Source organism: Argentina silus, assembly GCF_951799395.1.
Source record: "Argentina silus genome assembly, chromosome: 3".
Lineage (NCBI taxonomy): Eukaryota > Metazoa > Chordata > Actinopteri > Argentiniformes > Argentinidae > Argentina > Argentina silus.
In genome coordinates this window covers 23,132,462-23,151,571 of record NC_139657.1, presented here as the reverse complement: position 1 = coordinate 23,151,571, position 19,110 = coordinate 23,132,462, and the positions used below count along the sequence as shown (strand labels likewise).

At 41.5% G+C, this 19,110-nt stretch overlaps 1 protein-coding gene across 1 annotated transcript in view; it reads right to left on the bottom strand.

Annotated features, from left to right (window-relative positions):
* Window positions 1-16,605, bottom strand: part of LOC310802816 (neuronal acetylcholine receptor subunit alpha-7) — a gene marked incomplete at both ends in the record, with an annotated part of 18,784 nt that extends 2,179 nt beyond the window's left edge. Inside the window, 8 exons of the mRNA XM_083667384.1 lie at window positions 1,766-1,852; window positions 3,847-4,041; window positions 6,218-6,385; window positions 7,934-8,013; window positions 9,322-9,431; window positions 12,058-12,102; window positions 14,101-14,240; window positions 16,551-16,605. Coding sequence (XP_083523510.1) covers window positions 1,766-1,852; window positions 3,847-4,041; window positions 6,218-6,385; window positions 7,934-8,013; window positions 9,322-9,431; window positions 12,058-12,102; window positions 14,101-14,240; window positions 16,551-16,605 — 880 coding nt within the window. The remainder of the gene's footprint in view (window positions 1-1,765; window positions 1,853-3,846; window positions 4,042-6,217; window positions 6,386-7,933; window positions 8,014-9,321; window positions 9,432-12,057; window positions 12,103-14,100; window positions 14,241-16,550) is intronic.
* Window positions 16,606-19,110: the final 2,505 nt, after the last annotated feature.

Here is a 19,110-nt window from a genome sequence, read left to right as displayed (position 1 = left end):
GTGTGTGTGTGTGTGTGTGTGTGTGTGTGTGTGTGTGTGTGTGTGTGTGTGGATATTGCAGCGGGAAATGGTAGGCAGGTCTGGTTGTTATAACACTTGCGCTCCCAAAAAGTGTAAATGATTGATCTCACAGTGAGCATGACTGACAGTATTCAACTATTCTCGTCTTTTTTCAGGAAAGGAGTGATTCAGTTGGTTGGAATGTAAAGAGTGTACAGTATGTGAAATATAGATAGATAGATAGATAGATAGATAGATAGATAGATAGATAGATAGATAGATAGATAGATAGGTACTTTATTGATCCCTGAGGGGAAATTAAGGCGTTACAGCAGCTCACATCACAAACAACAGCAACAAAATAAAGTGACAATAGAATAATAGAATAAAATAGACATCTGAAAAACATATATACAGTAAGAACAGTCCAGTATGATTTAATATCCCCCAGCCTGACTCTGATCACCATGATCGAGCAAGCCGGAGGAGGAGTTTTACAGTCTTATTGCGTGAAAGAAAAGTCTTATAATGTGAAAGAACAAACTTGTGTGTAAAATTGGGCACCCAAGAAAATTGTATCTCTGTATCTTATTAGATAGCCTGGAGATATTGTGATCCCAATCGTGTGACACAAAGAAATGGATGTCAAAAATGGTTTTAATGTCTGAAAGGCTAGCATCAGTAAAACAAAGGCAGTCATATAAAGTTAATTTATATTTATTTCATTTGCCTTAATTCATCTTCATCTAACTATTTGTGCAGCTCTCAGCAAATGTTTGTAGAGTAGAAATACAACACTCGATAAAGAATGCAAACAGCTATGTGTAACGTCTCGCCCTGCTCCTTAGTTTATGTTTGTCTTTGTTTCATGTTATTCATTTATTGTTTCCTGTTTATTTTTGTGTTCCTCACCTTGTCTCTCGTTCCAGACACTTCACCACCTGCCCTTGTGTGTTTCCCCCCGCCTGTGTGATTGTCTACCCCGCCCTGATTGGCTTCACCTGTTCCTCATCATCCTTCCCTGTGTATTTAGTCTGTGTGTTCCCGTCTCTGTGCCAGTTTGTCTTTGTACCTTAGTGTCATATGTACCAGCATTTCCTAGTGTATTCCTGTTTTTTTTTTTTTTTTTTTTTTTTCTTTTTTTTTATCTCTGAGTGTGTTTCTGACTTTGCCTTTTTGCCTTTATCGGACTATCTGCCTGCCTTTTTGAACTGCCTACCTGTGTACTGAACCTTGCTTTGCCTACCCTCTTCCTGGATTATCTGCCTGCTTGTGTACCGAACCTTTTTGAAAGTAAACACTATTCTATTGGATTTAAGTTTTGTCTCCGAGTCGTGCATTTGAGTCCTCTGCCTAAGTCCTCCAGTCATTACACTATGAGATGACATCTTTTTCCATGACCTCACTCCCATCTGATGCTAGCTAACTATAGACTAGTCAGGTTTCATGGATGAGGGATCACACTCATATCCAAAACAGTCCAACTGATAAATCATTATCATATAACATACGACAAATGAACACAGAGGTTGCCACAGAATCCCACTGTAAAGAAGTGAGTGTGTCCGTTTTTCTGCCTCGTCAGCATTTTCCACTTTTGAGACCTCCGCTCAAGTAAAGGATGTGTGGCAACGCAGGCAGGTCTGACAAACAGATAGATGAGAGAGGAATAATGGATGACTAGGATGAACAGATGGCCGCGCCGGGAAAAGATGAGAGATTAACGAGTGCAGGGTACGGGGTACGGGGAGTCCCGAGCACTCACCTATGAGGGGGACAGAGTCGGACGTAGCGGGCATGATCTCAGCCACCAGGAGCATGAAGACGGTTAGAGAGAGCAGCACGGTGATACCTGGGGAGAGATACCATTGAGACCATTTAGGGAGACAAGTAGCCCATTAGAAAATAACCTACAGTACAGTGCGTACATCCCTATGGATGGTGCAGCCTATATGTGTTGTGTCAGTATAGTTGATCAAATACTATACATATGTATATGTACATATATATATATATATAGATATATGTGATCAAAGATAAAAGAAAAATAGAACTACAATGAAATGGTGTTACATCATTGTAATAAGTGAAACAAGCCCTAATACTCAGCGTTTGTAATATGAAAGAAGCAGACTTCTTGCCCCTACACTAAGCTATGACTCACCACCAGCACGCTTCCCAAAGTTTCCTAATGAACTCGCAGAATCAATAAACCAAGCCAATCCAAGGATCAAGATGGATAGAGTGCTTTCCTCTCATTAACAACCATTCTCGGATGCCTTTGAGTCTATAGATTGTTTACGGACACACACTCAAATACACTCACGGACACACAGACACACACACGCACTAGTGCTTACCCACACACATGCATACATACAAGAGATATCAGACGCACACACACACATGCGTGCACACACACACACACACACACACACACACATAAATAACACCTTTAACCCTGACACTCAAATTGAATCCGGTATGTCAAAAAGGAATAATATATTCTCCACCGTGTCTAATTTCAGCTCATGGTGTCACTTGGTAAAATGTTACTTGCAGTTTTGACTCCCAGTTTCAAGTCAGCTGATTGCCAGCAGATATTGATTCAAGGCTATAACTCATTCTGTACCTCAGGGGGTGGGAGGAGGTATGGTGTGGGCAGACCGGGCTGAAATACCTAATTGAAGTATCTTGAAAAATAGATTTTTCTGAAATACTGTTTATAGAAGCACTTTTATTCTCAATTTCTTAGCGGGTTAATTAACAAATACAAGACTGGAGCCATAATGACTCACAACATTTTTTATAAAACTATTCAAAATCACGATGAAAACACTATTATACTCAATAATTTCTTTAAGTGGTCATAAGAAAGAACACATTAAATGTGTAATACAAAACTCATATGCCTAGTTTCCCACATTCTGTCTGTAAGCTGTCTAACGCATCACACTCCCTCTAAACATAATAATAATGAAACATTATCCATTTCGATGGAGACTTTTTGCTGTCACAAACACATCGAGCCTCATCTCTGGGTCTCTCTGGGCAGGCAGAGGAAAAAACACTTCCAGTTCACCTGACCTGAGGCTCAGAGCCTAGCACAGCCCAGCCAGGCACGCCCAGCTCAGCTCAGTCCAGTCACGCATGCAGTCATGCAGGCATGCATGCCGCAGTCATCTGGACGTGGCCCCCACTCTGCCGTTTCCAAGCTCTAGCCTAAGCTAACGCTATGCTGCCCACTATGCTACAGTATATTCCAAGTGATATGCTATGACCCATGGGCTATGCTATGTCCAAGGCTAAATCTGTTGTTTTATGCAATGTAGGGGTTTAGTCTATGCCTCGGATGTATCTATACCCTGATTGGCTATATAATCCCTAGCTGATGAGGCTAAAGATGGTCACATTCCCCCGTACGATAACATATGCTCTTTCAACTCTGCCACGCCATAGAGAGGCGGTCGTGGTATATACTGTACAATGCCCTGCGAAAGTAATGGGACAGTGAAGCATTCTTCTTTAGGCTCTATACTCCAAAAGTTTGGATTTGAAATCCAACAATTACTTTGAGGTTAACGTATAGATTCTCAGGTTACATTTGAGGGTATTTGTGTACATATTGGTTTCACCATTTAGAAACATTTTTTATACATAGTCCCCCTATTTCAGCGAATGAAAAGAAACCCTGAAGTCTACCTCATGGTCTCTGTCTCTTGCAATTGCTGTCTGTTCATCCTTTGTCACTTCACCACACACTTGCACGCATGCATGCACACACACACACACACACACACACACACACACACACACACACACACACACACACACACACAATCTCACCCAGTGAGATCTTCTCCCCAGAGTCAGCAGGCAGCAGGAAGACCAAAAGGGCCAGGGTGGAGATTAGAACACAAGGGATGAGCAGGTTCAGGCCGTAGTAGAGGGTACGTCGGCGCATCACCACTGTGAAGGTCACGTCAGGGTAGGGCTCCTTACAGCAGTCGTAGAATCGCTCGTTCCTCCGCCCAGGGACCTCTGTATAGTGCATGCAGACACACACACACACACACACACACACACACACACACACACACACACACACACACACAGAGATGAATACACCATTATACATAGAGAGGGGAGAGTGATATATTACTGTTAAATTAATAAAAACCATAGTCATGACAAGGCAACCGATAAGAAGGCTCCAAATCTTTCCCTCTTGTATTCAAGAAGAAAGTGAACACGGTGAACAATCCTGTATGTCGCACTACTGTATGTAGCTATTTCTACACTCTTTAGTACATTGGTTTTGGTTTCACATAATGCCCATATAGGAGGAAATAATCGAGCATACGGATGGCGAAATGGCCAACTTGCTCCCTGTGATTTTCCATTAAGTGGGGCTTCAACGCCCCATTGGCTAGGACTGTCTCCCGGAGCTCACGCTCTCTCTCTCTCCCTCTCTCTCTCTCTGACTGTGTGATATAAATGGAGGTGCCTTCCTTGCCTCCCTAGGGAACAGTGAACTGGCCTACACTGATCATTAGGCACTAACAGGGCTCCTCCTTCATAGTAAGTGAAAGCAGCTAAGGTCTCCTATATCAGGCTCCTCCATTTATGGAGTGTGAGGATATACTGTAAGGGCAACAGACAAAGCTAGTCATAAACCAATATAACCATCACCTCAGGAGTACAGTAGTAGAGACCCATGTGTGTTTTAATGTCATTCCATTCTGCGTGAACAGAGTTCTGTGTGTTAGATAACATGCAGTATATCTACATACAGTGCCTTCGGAAAGTATTCAGACCCCTTCACTTTTTCCACATTTTGTTGTGTTATAGACTCAATTTAAAATTGGTTAAAAATTATTTTATTTTTTTTGCCATCAAGCCACACACATTATCACATAATTACAAAGTGAAAACACATTTTAAGGAATGTGTGCGAATTTATTAACATTTAAATACAGAAATACCTCATGTACATAAGTATTCAGACCCTTTGCTATGTCACTCTTAAAATTTGCTCAAATGCAAAAATGTCTTAAACAAGTCACTCAACAAGTTGAATTGAGTGCATATGAGTGCAATGATAATAGCTCATGTGTTTTTGGAATTAATATCTTTTGTTTTTATACTAGACTGTGCTTTTTCCCTCAGTCATTCAACTTTGCATATTTTTGTAAGTCTCCCCAGGCCTCAAGGTAGCATTCCTGAGCAGTTTTGTTCCTCTCCATTTGCTCAGTTTGTAATGACAAACTGATCCACACAGTGTGTAATTGATTTCAATGCAAATCAGAGACCCTAAAAAACAAAGATATTCATTCCGAAATCACATGAACTGTTATCCTTGCACTTAGATAGACTCAATTCTTATTAACTTATTGAGTGACTTCTTGAATACATGTTTAATTTTGAGCTAACTTTTTATTAATTTGTAAACATAAAAAATGCTGTAGATCTATTTTAAAATCAGGCTGTAACACAACAAAATGTGGAAAGAGTCCCATGGAGTGAATACTTACTGACGGCAACGTATATCCTACTATCATTGATATAATTTGAAACAGTTTACTCTGAAGGGACTATTTACGCCTGACAGTGCAGAACAATCCCTCGTAACATTTTGTTTGTTGACGGTCAAAGTGCTGTATATAATTTGCGAACATTTGGGAAACCAAATGTCACTTGCTCATCACGCTTTATTGCGTAATCGAGCATTTTGAAATCATTCGATTGGACAAACAGGGCCTAGAGACAGACAGGGAAGAGCTCTGAAACCCCCAAGACAAGCTTCATGGCAGCTTCTGCCACCCCTTCTGCAGGGACCAAAGTCTGGGGATTCACTAAATAAAAGGGCAATTTTAATTACTTCTCAATTTCTGTTGGATATAATGCTTGTTATGTAACACCCATTGCTCAACAACCTAGATGTCTTTAGAAGCATCAACGTTATTTGTCTTTAGAAAAAAGTTCAGACGTGGCTGTAAGCAGCTACCGAATGTGGATACTGGAAAAGGTCAAGCTCGCACGCAATGTAAAGTCAATGTAATTCTATAACTAAACCTTTGTTTCTTCAGGCATCATCAACAACCTTTAGGAACCCATCTGTTATCTATCATTCTAACGAGTGACTTTGATTTTGACTAAGTTAGAAATCTTGGCCCTGGTGTTTTTACAGTATGATTGCCTCTGGGACTTAACTTACCCACAAGGTCCCACTCTCCATTTGCAATGTATCCGCTCACATCTGCTTCCTCCATCTGTAGGTCCAAGGACCAACCCCCGTAAGTCCACGAGCCAAACTTGAGGTCACAGCGCTGGACGTCAAAGGGAAACCAGCGAACATCAATGTAGCACGTGCTCTTGAAGATTCCTGAACAATGTAGAAGCATGAAGGCTTTCACTGAGAGAAAATACTTTGCTCAAAGAATATGGTCTACAAGCAAGATCACTTTAGGGATATGTTGAGTAGAATATGGACAATGTGAGATATCACAATAATCATTGTCAGATAGAAAGGAACATCATCATTATCTGAAATTATTTGGGGGCCAAGAACCGATCCCTGAGGAACTTCAAATCGGCTGACTTGTAGATGGAAAAAGCCAGAGGCAGAGCAGCCTAATCAGGATAGATTGGGACAGTGATTTACATGCACTGTATCCCCCACAAGACAAATGGCAGAGAAATTCAATTTGTTCCCAATCAGTGTCTCCAAAGCATTTCCGCCTGTCTCCTCCTTCATAGCCACAGCCATTCCGCCCATGTTGGATGACTTTTTCCTGCAATAAGGCCTCCCTGGACCTTTGTGAATGGCCCGTTTGACTCTATAGCTAGTCACTGATAGCGGGTCGACTCCTCTGTTTTGCATACCCCCCTCGTCTTCCTTCCAGAACTAAAGTAATTCATGTCTGCTGTCAGCCATGATGCGGCTGTTTGTGGCTCTATTGATTTCTGTCAGTTATAGCCCTGTTTGTTTTTTTCCCTCTAATTCCTGCAGAGTCAGGGGACAGCTGGGAGGGAAGCTCAGACAGGGTGCCCTTAACAATCACCTTTCCTGACAGGTAGGTCCGCCTGTTCCTCTGTTGGTGACAGAGTGTTAAGGACCTTTATAGCTACAGTATGGGGGTGACATTACTGGGTCAGCAAAGACAGGGTCCAGAACAAACTAGGGGGCATGAAGGGGAGGATGTGAGTGTATAGCACATACAGACATTACTCCCCACATCCAATTTAGACGTCTCAGTCACCGCCTCAGTCGTAACTTTCAAATCAATCAATGGCTGTCGTAACACCATTCTTAAAGGTCATAAACCAGATTTACTGACTTGAATCAGATTGTATGGCTCATAGAGCATGATGTGACTACACTCTACTATCCAAATCGTGGCAAAGCAATGTGTCAGCCACAGTCAACACAAAGCTAGTTGTTCATGTGTGGTGTGTGTTTACATAATTCAGCATGACATTGTGCAGAATACAGTCAATCTATATCAGCTCTGCATGACTTAATCCATTTACTATGGGAGGTTCATCATCACAGGCACCGCTGCCTTTGTTTATGGGAACAGAAACAAAAGGTGGAGATGGAACATACTGTACGCGTTTATGAGTTTGAGAAGTCACACACGGATTACATAATCAATTAGATCCATAACATTTTATAACCACTTTTACTGGCTCAGAGTACCTTTCACTGACCCAGTTGACACCCCTGATTCCCTGACCTTGTGCTACCACTGTGCTATTTCCAGACCCACTGAGATTCTTATACAGATGGTAGGTAACAGGATTTTTGTATACATCCTCTGTTAACATGTGTCATGCTATAATCATGCATTCTTAGAGCATTGTAATTCAAATGTATGAAAATGTCCAGACCAACTGACTTCTTAAACAGATGGGGGTCGTAGGGTTTTACCTGGGGGCAGATACTGGCAGTAACCTGTGGAGTTGACCAGGACGTTGGTGTGGAATGTGGCGTCAAACCTCTCGTCAGCGCTGCAGCAGCAGAAACAATTTAGCAGTTAGCGGTTTATCTGCACATAAAATCTAACCTTGCAGCTTGGGTGAGAAAACAAGACTATAAACCGCTATAGCAGAGCTGGGCTGTCACTGCTGGGGCAAGACCTGTGTAAATCATATTATTGTTTAGCAGAGTGCAAAACAAACAGCACACGCGCAGATGTACACCCATGCCACACACACACACACACACACACACACACACACACACACACACACACACACACACACACACACACAAATCTCTCTCTCTCCAAGACTCTCTCTCTCCAACTAAAACACACATGCTCACAAACACACACAAATTGTCAGTGAAGAGGTTACATAAGAATGTGAATGAGCAGAGTCTTGCTGAGTGCGTGCAGATTCAGCAGGCTCAGCTGCTTCGCTGAACACAAATGACAACCAACATGCACGCACGCACACACGCACCCACACACACACAAACAGATAATTTATCAGCCTCTTTCCCAAATAAATCTATTCTTCTACTGTGAACACAGCAAGATACAGTAATAACAACAGAAATACAGATGATAACATATAACATGCTTCATAAAACAGTAGTCTACCAGACACGTCAACTAGAAACCATCTACATGATGTATTTGCTCTATTACTTGACCTCTACTTTTCTCTAAAACAAATGTGTTTTCTGTAACTCATCTGTAAACGATAACATTTTTAATAGGCAAGAAGAACAACACAGTAGTACAGTAGGGAAATATACTAATACAGTCCAAAATGTTGAGACAACCTTTATCTTACTCAGACAAGAGCAAAGCTCTCTACTCCGATACTCACCCCCACTCATTAAACATACTGAGGCCAATACATCTGACAGGTTTTTGGAACTCATCTTTGATCTGCCCTCCTTTTCTAAATGCAAATCAAGCGCTTGTTCCCGAGGACCAGGCATGCTTAATGAGCTATTGTTCTCAACTACAAGCTAGCGTATCTAAGGGCACTCCTACTGAGACAGCTATTAAAGGCTCTCAGAATCAGAATCAGAATCATGTTGTTGATTTAACAAGGAAAAATAAATCATCACAGGGAAAGAAGGTATTTTTACCCACCTGATAGAGGGGTTAGATATTAAACATAACACTTATAGTTAGCTGAACAGCAAGTGTGTTGAGTGAATTGAAGCACAAAAATAAATCTAAAGGAAAAATGCATCGAAAGGCTGTTAACAAACTTTTTTGTGTCACCAGTAACCACACTATCTTGGATCTTGACATTCTGCTCTTCTAACAGTTAAGACCATGATATTTTCTTGTGTACCTGTTGTAGAGCAGAATGTCAGGCCTCCATATCTGGGTGTCGGGGAACCTTACGTTGGTCACTCCGGGGTAGTCAGTGGTGTTCCACTGAAGGTAGTAATCAGTCCAGTACTGAGGGAGAGCACAGAAACAGGTCTATGTCAACACACATCTTCCAAACTCTGGAAGTTACCTATAATAAGACTAAATACAGATTTAGTGAGCATTCAGACAGGGCGCAAATACTGCATTTGCTTTTCAGTAGGGCACAATATAACCAATAACAAAGCTATACTTGAAACTGACACAGACAGGCAGTATGACTGTGATAGGACCATAGCAGATATCTTTTAACTCTGTGAACTGGTAGCAAGACAGGTTATATATCAGACTTGCTACTCAGCCCTCGTAACTCTACCGAATAACCTGAAGGAAGACAAGCCCATAAAACTGCCCTCTTCCTCTCCAAATTGAGTTAATTTTCCTCACAGCACACCACAATCCCACTCTCAATAGTATCTTGGCATTTTGCTCATGGGCCAGCTCTGGGATGTGATAATTGGCGCTGATACATTCCTGTCGTTACAGGGCCACTTTTGGTTTAAATGTGCCAAAATCAACAGTTTGAAACATCTTTTTTTTTTTTTTTTTTTTAAACACTGGTGAGCTATCCCAAATGGGCTGATAGACCAAGGAAGACTTCTACAGTGGATAACCAAAGAATGCTCACCAAGGACCCAAAAACCCATTTATCAAGTGATAACTGGCCACATTCACATACCGGGCTCATGTCTAGCCTTTTCAAAGTCTGTCCACTTCTGGCCTGGGCAAAAAAGTCATACCTGCGCCACATCCACATGCCAGCCAAGGTCTGGCCTTTTCAGAGACAAGGCTTAGGAATAGCAGCCAGAGCCGGCCAATTTCTGGCACGGGTAATAAAATTGTACTTAGACCACATTCGGATGCCGGTAGAAAACAGACGTGGGCCAGATCTGGGCTGTCATTTCTCTTCTGACTGGGTACCTTCTGGCATCATCCTCATTCTCATAATCATTTTCTGGCATTGGGCAGGTATGCTTAATTGACTTTCTGTGAGGCAAGAGTGGTCCAAATCAAATTACACAGAGAAAGGGTCATTTAAATGCGCTTATCCTCTGGCAGAATACATTGTTATTCCTGTAGATGACTGACTTTGGGGAGAGAGGCATTGTGAGTTAAAAACAAAAGTGAATACTAACAGTAAAAAATTTAAGTGAATACCCTTGAGAGAATGATCTCTGCTTAAACCTCAGCTCGCACACAGAAATACATTTCATGGTCAGAATGGTCAGAAATGGTGCCTATTAAATATGCACTGTAAATTACCCGAGAGGAGTCATCTGCTGGGGATACATGCTGTAGATAATATTTTGCTCATGTGGGCTATTTATGTTCTTTTATTTCTCTATTTCCCCAGCTAGTCAAATCATCCCATTTGCCTGCATGAAACCTTTAAAGAGCTTCAGTAAAAGATGATGACATTTGGAAAAATACACACAGCCCCAGGCATAGTCTCCCCTGCAAAATAAAGACTTCCAACACCATCTGAATGGCGTTGGATGAGCAGATCCGTTCTCAAAAAATATTGAGAGATGGAGGCGATTTCTTAAGCATGTGTTCCAAATTCAATTAAGCAAAAAGACTACTTTGCACTCCAAGCAATTTAGAGACAACAGAACGTTATTGGAAAAAGGTATGGCTGAGCCTGGGGGATTTTCACTGAGGACCAGTGTATTTCCCCACTTTTTGAAACAAAACTTGTTTTAAGAGCGTGGGAATTCTGTGATTTCACATTGTTGAAACCTAATTAAATTTGAGGAGCTCTGTGAAATGAAATAGCTTTAAGAGCCCCCTGTAAAAAAACATACATTCTGTACGAGCTTTGGCATTGACACTGGCTTAGACGCTGGGTTTTTGGAAACAGCCTAGAGTCCACAAAAGGAGTAAGGGGAATAGTTTATCATATAATACAGTGTTTGACACAGTTGGTGAATACAAAGGGGAAGGTTATTACTGAGTACTATAAAAGGGCAGAGGCCCAGGTATTCAGACTAACTAGCACACCATATTGACAGAGACAAGCTAGACAGAGCCTTTTAACTCCAGATGGAGGGACTAGAATGGAAATGCTGTATTTTTGGAAGCAGAGCGACAAGGAAGTTAGTTTTTCCTCTGACAGCAATATATCTGAGTCAAACACAGCAATAGAAAAGCCAATTCATTTTAGACAATTTGAGAGCCAAGTAGAAAAAAGGACAAGATCATTTGGCTACAGTCTTACATATTTTATGGATGTTTAATTCACCCTTTTCCATCTAGACGGCGTCCCTTTGGCCTAGCCACCCCACGATAGCACAGTTTAATTTTCTTAATGTAACGGTTTTCCCTATCCCAGTGCTGGGGGTGAGGGTGGGGATGGAGCGAAGGGATGGTTTGTCAAGAGGGACAAGAAGGTAGGGGATTGGATAAAGGGTAGAAGCATCCCTCAAAATGCCACACTTTCACTATTGCAGTTGATGATAGAGGAACATTCTGAGGGTTTATAAATACAGGTAGCAGACTGGATAAAAAAAGTGATGATCATAAAGATACTTTCTTGGGAGAAAAAGGGAGATGGAGGAGTGTCTTGATATCAGCCAACTTCTGTTTAGATGAGAATCCTCACGGTTCAAGAAAATGACATGAGAATCCTCAAGGTTCGAGAGATGAAAGAGCTCACCAGTTGTAGCCAGATGTTAGTTGTCAGGACCTGATTCTTCTCATCCTGTAAACAAACACAAAAACAATCAGTGTCTGTCACCCGCATATGCAGATATAATCTAATTTGTTGGTTCACCTGCTGCACTTAATAAAAGTCTATCTTTGGGCTGACTTAAAACATGAATTTTTTGCCTTGTAATTTGTCTTGAGCATGGCCGCTTGCCAGTAAAGGGGGAATGAATATGAATAACGTCAGTTTGATGAATGTCCAGCCTTTTCAAATCCTCTTACGAGCAGGTCGCAAACAACACTGCATCACAACACCAGCCAAGCATTTCTATTAAAAGAAGTTTAGTGCTCAGAAACAATGGTGTGATGCTGTATAGTGGTAAACAGATGAGGTGAGGTAAGATAACATGAGGTAATGCAAGCCTATGACATTTTTAACTAGGCGATAGTTATTAGTCTGTGAGTGTAGGACTGGGGTAATGTAGTGTAGTTAAAGTGGTACCAGTGGATTTGTGTATTGTTTCCTGTTTATGGACGAAACACTGCAGCCAAAACACGACACAGGTGTCGGGTGATGTAGTTGACTGTAGGACCGTGAACAATAGACACAGCCACCTAACTTCCACCATATACTCTGAAACCCACTGGATAAGGCTAATATGATGAATTTCTTCACAAACTTTTCCAACCATATTTGCTGACTAAGGTTTCATGAAGTACATTTTCTGTTGTTGACTCTTTAAAAAAAAATCAGTGTTGTATTGTATAATCATGGGTTTTAATGTTATAATGTGCTCTGTTCCCAAAATGTGATGTTTGACAGCAGACGAGATGACTGCGTGTGTTGTGAGTTGTGGCTAATGTGGTGCCCCCATCCAGCAGAGCACAGACTGTACGAGTCAGACTTTGATCTATCCCAGGGAGTGACAATAGAACACAGCTGAGGTCCACCAAAACACAAAACCCACGAACAGCTGGGAGAGGAAATAGTGAACAAAGAGACTGAGAAACAAAGAATAAGGGTGGAGGAGTCTATCCGTTGGTGGGTAACTCCGTTTTTTAAAGGATTTAAAGGATGCTATGTCTAAAGGATTTTATTACAGCTTGCCACAAACACAATATATCTGACCATGATGACTTGAATCAGGTGTGTTAGTGCTAGGCTGAAACCACAGCCTGCACACACAGCAGCCCATGAAAGCGGCCCATCCCTGTTATACAGCACTGTACTGTACTGTAACAACATCATAAAAATGTGGAAGCATACTGAAATCCAAAAGAGACTCAACACGTTGAATGCTCTGCGGGAATGATAGTGATAGCGCTATTTAAAAGTAACAAAGAGAACCTAGACTGACAGTGAAAGAGGGGTGTGTGCGATATATCCTCTAAGTTATAGAGGTAGATACTGTCGGTGTAAAGTAAACCTCAAGGCAGATGTGATGGAGTCAAGTGCATATGACAGAGGATTGGGTTCAAGTAGCAGCAAGAAAGTGTAATATAGTATTGTAACTACCCAATATACTGTACTGTGCAATACACAGTTTTCAGCATGTGCTTTCCCCTTTTTTTGAATAACAGCTCTGCTATAATGTTTTATACTGCATGCAGTGAGGATGTTTCTTTTGCCTCTTCCTCATTGTAGTGATGCTGTGATCCAATGGAGTAATGTTTGTTTTAGATGCTGAGTGTGATGCTGGAGATAAGAGCTGAGTTGTCCTGCTCCCCCACTGGTAGTGGCAGGGGGGCAGTGAATCAGACACACAGGGTAATCAGCCTGCTACCCTCCGCCAGAAGCATTGTGGGTGAGCACCAAGCAGGAGACACTAACACACAGGGAGGCATGTTAATAGGACTCACACAGCTTCCTCACACAGTGCCTTTGTGTGTTTGATATCAGCTCTGACACTTCGATAGGGAGATCTGATATATCCTATCCATCACTGTGTGTTACGCTGATGTTGACAGTGTTTCTTGTCTTTGTGTGTGTGTGTGTGTGTGTGTGTGTGCTTGTCTGTGAATTGACAGATGGCAGATGGCCCATCAGACTCACCACATCCATAATCTGCATGAGGCTGAAGCTGAATTTCACGGTGAGGGAGTGTGAGTCATTGAACACAGGTCGCTCCAGTGGGTTGTAGTTTTTCATCAGGTCCTTGTACAGTCTGCGCTGGTGCTGTCCCTGCAGTGACACTGGGAACCACACACACACACACACACACACACACACACACACACACACACACACACACACACACACACACACACACACACACACACACACATACACACACACACACACACATACACACACACACACACACACACACACACACACACACACACACACATAACATTAGATATACAATTTTGAGCACAATACAAACATGTCTTGTTTTATATGCAGCTGAACTACAGTGCACCTCCTGAATTGTAGAAGCTTGTCGATGTTATGAATATTTCGAAATTATGTTAAGCAGTTCCATAAACAATCTATTCCCCTTCATCTACAAATATTTCCCCTTCATCTGCATACAATATTTTGCCTTGCACCCCATCTGATCTACATCTGCATCACACATCTGGGGACACAGCATTGTGTCTCTCCTCCTCACATACTGAAGAGAGGACAACAAATATCAAGCCCAACTGCAGCCCTTATACACCAAAAATAGATCCAACATTCTAATCATCACTTCAAAGGGTATTTTCACCTCAATTGTGAACAGAAGATCACTACCATTCACTTAGATGCTTTCCAGTCAATTGCTCTAAGAGGGCTAAATTGGATCTGCTGATGCCATATCATAAAAGAAAGCTATTAAAAGAGTCCCTTTTCATACTGAGAGGTTCAATGTTTAGCACTAGGGAATGAGTGAGAGAGGGGGGGACATCCTGAGGGTATTGGGTCAATGTCTAGCGAGCACTAGGGAGTGAGTGAGTGAGGCGGGACATCCTGAGGGTATTGGGTCAATGTCTAGCTAGCACTAGGGAGTGAGTGAGTGAGGGGGGGACATCCTGAGGGTATTGGGTCAATTGGACAGACTGAATGGAATGGGCTTGATAAGGAATAAGGGTATATAGTGATTTGGGGGAAATTAAGAAGTCTTTTAATATATATTTCTACCTGCAATCAACCTTGTACGTCAGATGCCTGCAAGCAAGTCATGGTCCTCTATTTCTCTGATTGTTTCTTCCCTAAGGCCACAGAATACAGTGCTGTACATTTCTGATGTACTGTAGCAATTCATATATAAGAGAAACCATGTGGAACTCATGAAGACTGATAACTGAAGTGAGGCATGACGATAGCAAAGGGATAACGAGAATTCTGACCAAGACATTCTTATATGAGGGAAGCAGAGAGAACCATGCATGACAAGTAAGTGAAGTTTGTGAATAAGTGAAGATAGCCAATCTTTACTAAAGTCTAAAAGCAGAGACATCTAACTAACAAGGGAAGAGAACATGAGTGTGTGTCACTCTGAAAATGAGGATGTGTAAGAACAGCAGTGTCACTAACACTGAGGAAAAAGTCCTCTCTAAAGAGTATGAGCATCACTCACAGTGTTCACTCACTTAAACAATAGTGGTTTCTCTGCCAATAGTGGTTTCTCAAGATCATTGTCTTTTTCAACAGCAAGGAACAGACACTATCTGAAATGTCACAAAACTAAACAAGCACACTCTCTCAGCAGCCTATTTTTGTGTTACGGATGTTTCTCTCAAATTTTCTGATACATTTTTCTGAACTGAATAACATTTTTTTCACAACACGTGTTCTATGCAAATGAAGCATACTTATTTGACACAGAAATAGCACAACATGAGTGTTCCATAAACCACTGAACCACATAGCCTATGTCAGAAGACTGAAGTGTGTGCGCAGCTCAGTCTTCTAAGACATGGCTCTTGAGGCAAATCAGTGGTCAGTTAGTCTACTTTGCCATGATTTATTAGAACAATGTATCGTATATTCAGTTTATTTATTATTATATAATGAAAATGATCTACCTTATATTAGTTTTGTATGTAGATTATGCATATACGAAGACATCAATGAACTCGATAAGTCAGGGTTCATAAAGGTGTTCAATACCAAATCGAAAGATAATGTAAAAGTTGGCTAGCCTAATGTAAAACTTTATAATGGACAATGTCGCGTGACGCAGTTTATCTCAATAAACTTGTGTACAGGTGATAGAATTTTAATAGGCTAATCCTGTAATATCAAAAACTGTTAGCTCACCACCATGGACACCTAAGGTGCCATCAAGAAAGAATATTGGCCCTACAGCGTTAATTCAATTATAAGTATAACTTTGACAAATAAACTACCGAGTAAGTAGGTGAGCTACTCGCATGAAACACCTGAGCAGCGGTTCGGTTCAAATATGTCTGGTTATACCGATAAAGGTTTTAGCTATTTTACCCAAGGAGTATCTCTTGTTATAACGCATGCATAATAACTCATAGAAGCCTAATATTGCAAATATAACGTACCGTGGAGTAAGCAGGCGATGGTGAATAAATACAGGGTAAAACTCCGAGCCTCCATCGCATAAGAGACTCAATATGCCTCGTATAATGCTGTATGTGACAGTCCCGAGACCACAGTTCACCGGTCATTCGAAAACGCAAAAAAGTCACCCGGCACACACACACCCCCCCCCCATCGGAAAAAAACTGACTTGTATTGGTGGGGGGGTTGTCGGGTGCTCCTCCCTGAAGCCCTCAAAATGAAAATGGGATTCGCGGCACTAAACTCACATAGCTGTGACAACTAGTCAAACTGTGCTTGCGGAGAGGTTGGTCATCGAATCCTCCTTATCAGTGGCACACAACGAGGTTTAAGAAGGGGGCAGGAATTTATGATCCCAGGTCATTGTCAATGGTTGAAGAATATAATCTGCCAGTATAGTTTAACCAAAATTGATATAATGCCATGAAAACACATTGCACAGAATAATTATATTTACCCCTTCTAATTAAAAAGTTTAAGAGAGAGAGAGAGAGAGAGAGAGAATTGATTCACCCATTTAATTTAAATCTATTTATCCTTCAGGACTTTGCTGCTGGGTTGTTAATTCAAATGGTCTCATGTTAAAGACAATGTGTTTCCATTAAGGAAAACATCTACTTTATAGTGTGAGACATCTGGGGTTTAGAGAACTAAGGCATTCTGCCATTCTAAGAGCTCTACCTAGATACAGTAGTAGTGAGTTGATAATCATCAACATACTATAACTGTGAGGCACTTTTAATAAGATGCAGATGCAGAACACAGAGTCTGGACACAGGTATAAAATAATAGTTATTTTAACATTTAATGAAGGAATTGGGGGGAAGGGGAAGGCAGGGTAGACCGAGCACGCAGGTAGGCAGGGCGGGGAGGATAACGGGTAGTCCAGGCAGGGGTCGATACACGGGTAGACAGTTCTAAGAAAGCCAGATAATCCGACAGGGAAATCCAGGCAGGGGTTAGGCAGAAGCACAGTCCAGAAAACACTTGTAGATCCGAAACCAGGAATCAACAGACTAGAAATGCTGGGACGTATAGGTAGGAAGTACTATGATGAACTGGCGGGGAATTAATGAAAAACCAGAGTATAAATCACAGAAGGGTGATGAGGAGATGAGCCGCAGGTGTGTAGATGATGACATTACTATTGGCAGCCACGCCCACACCAAACACCCAGACTGGGGAGAGGGAGAGAGACTGACACTGGCTAGGTTACGCAGGTTAGACCTCTCTACACGTAAAGTTGGATTGGTGTGAATAGCTTAAATGTAGGCACTATTGAGTAGTGCTGGGAAAACATTTAATAATAATAATTATCATTGCTGAAGCAAGCCTATTAATAATAATAAGTACAGTACCAGTCAAAAGTTTGGACACACCTTGCCTAGAGTGTGCAAAGCTGTCATCAAAGCAAAAGAACACAGCTGGTAAGATTATTGGTGCCCCACTCCCTTCCCTGCAAGACACTTACTCCACCCGCCTCACCCGAAAAGCTACCTCGATTGTGAGCAATGCAAGCCACCCCGCACACAGTCTGTTCAGCCTCCTGCCTTCTGGAAGAAGGTATAGGAGCCTCCATGCCCACACCACCAGACTCATGAAAAGCTTCATACCCCAAGCTGTCAGGAAGCTAAATTCTCTCCCCTCACTCCCCCCAGCCACATCCTCCAGGCTGTCAGGAAGCTGAAACCCCCGCCCCCCAACCCTTCAGCCCCCCCCCTAAAAACACTACGGACTCTGGACAATCTACTGATCTATTGCACTATTATTACTACCAGTATTTGGCTGCTATTTACTGTCTTTACTGACTGTTCTTTTTGCACTGTTTAAATTATTTTTATTGTCTATCATCCTAGCATTAGTAAATGTCTTATCTGTTGTGCAATTGAATGTTTTACTTTTAGTATGTCTTGTCTTATCTGTTTTGCCTGTGCACTTTATCTGTCTCACCGTGGGAGAGTGAGAAACGTCCTCTCGACTCCTTTGTATGTCTTGACGTGAAGAATTGACATTAAAGCCACTTTGACTTTGACTTGACTTTGAAAAGGTGGCTACTTTGAAGAATCTAAAATATAAAACATATTCTGGTTTGTTTAACACTTTTTTGTTTACTACATAATTCCATATGTGTTCCTTCATAGTTTTGATGTCTTCAATATTAATCTACAATGTATAAAATAATAAAAATGAAGAAAAACCATTGAATGAGAAGGTGTGTCCAAACTTTTGACTGGTACTGTATGTCAAAGAAAAATTGTAATAATAAGTATGTCAAAGATCAATAGTTGGAGCCTATTAATGACTCATTACCTCAACATCGTTAATGCTCAGTCAGTGTGCAAAAAAAAACCCAGAACAAAATGGCCCTTTTATCTCGTATCTAATCGCACTCTGACAGGCTGACTTCGCCTTTGATTCGTGCCAGCCAGTAATTGTCATGGGGATTTCAACCAAAAACATTCTGCCAACTCATTGCCCCACTGCAGCACACTGATTCACACAATAGTCCCTAATGCAAGATTAATGAGAAAAACCTCACTC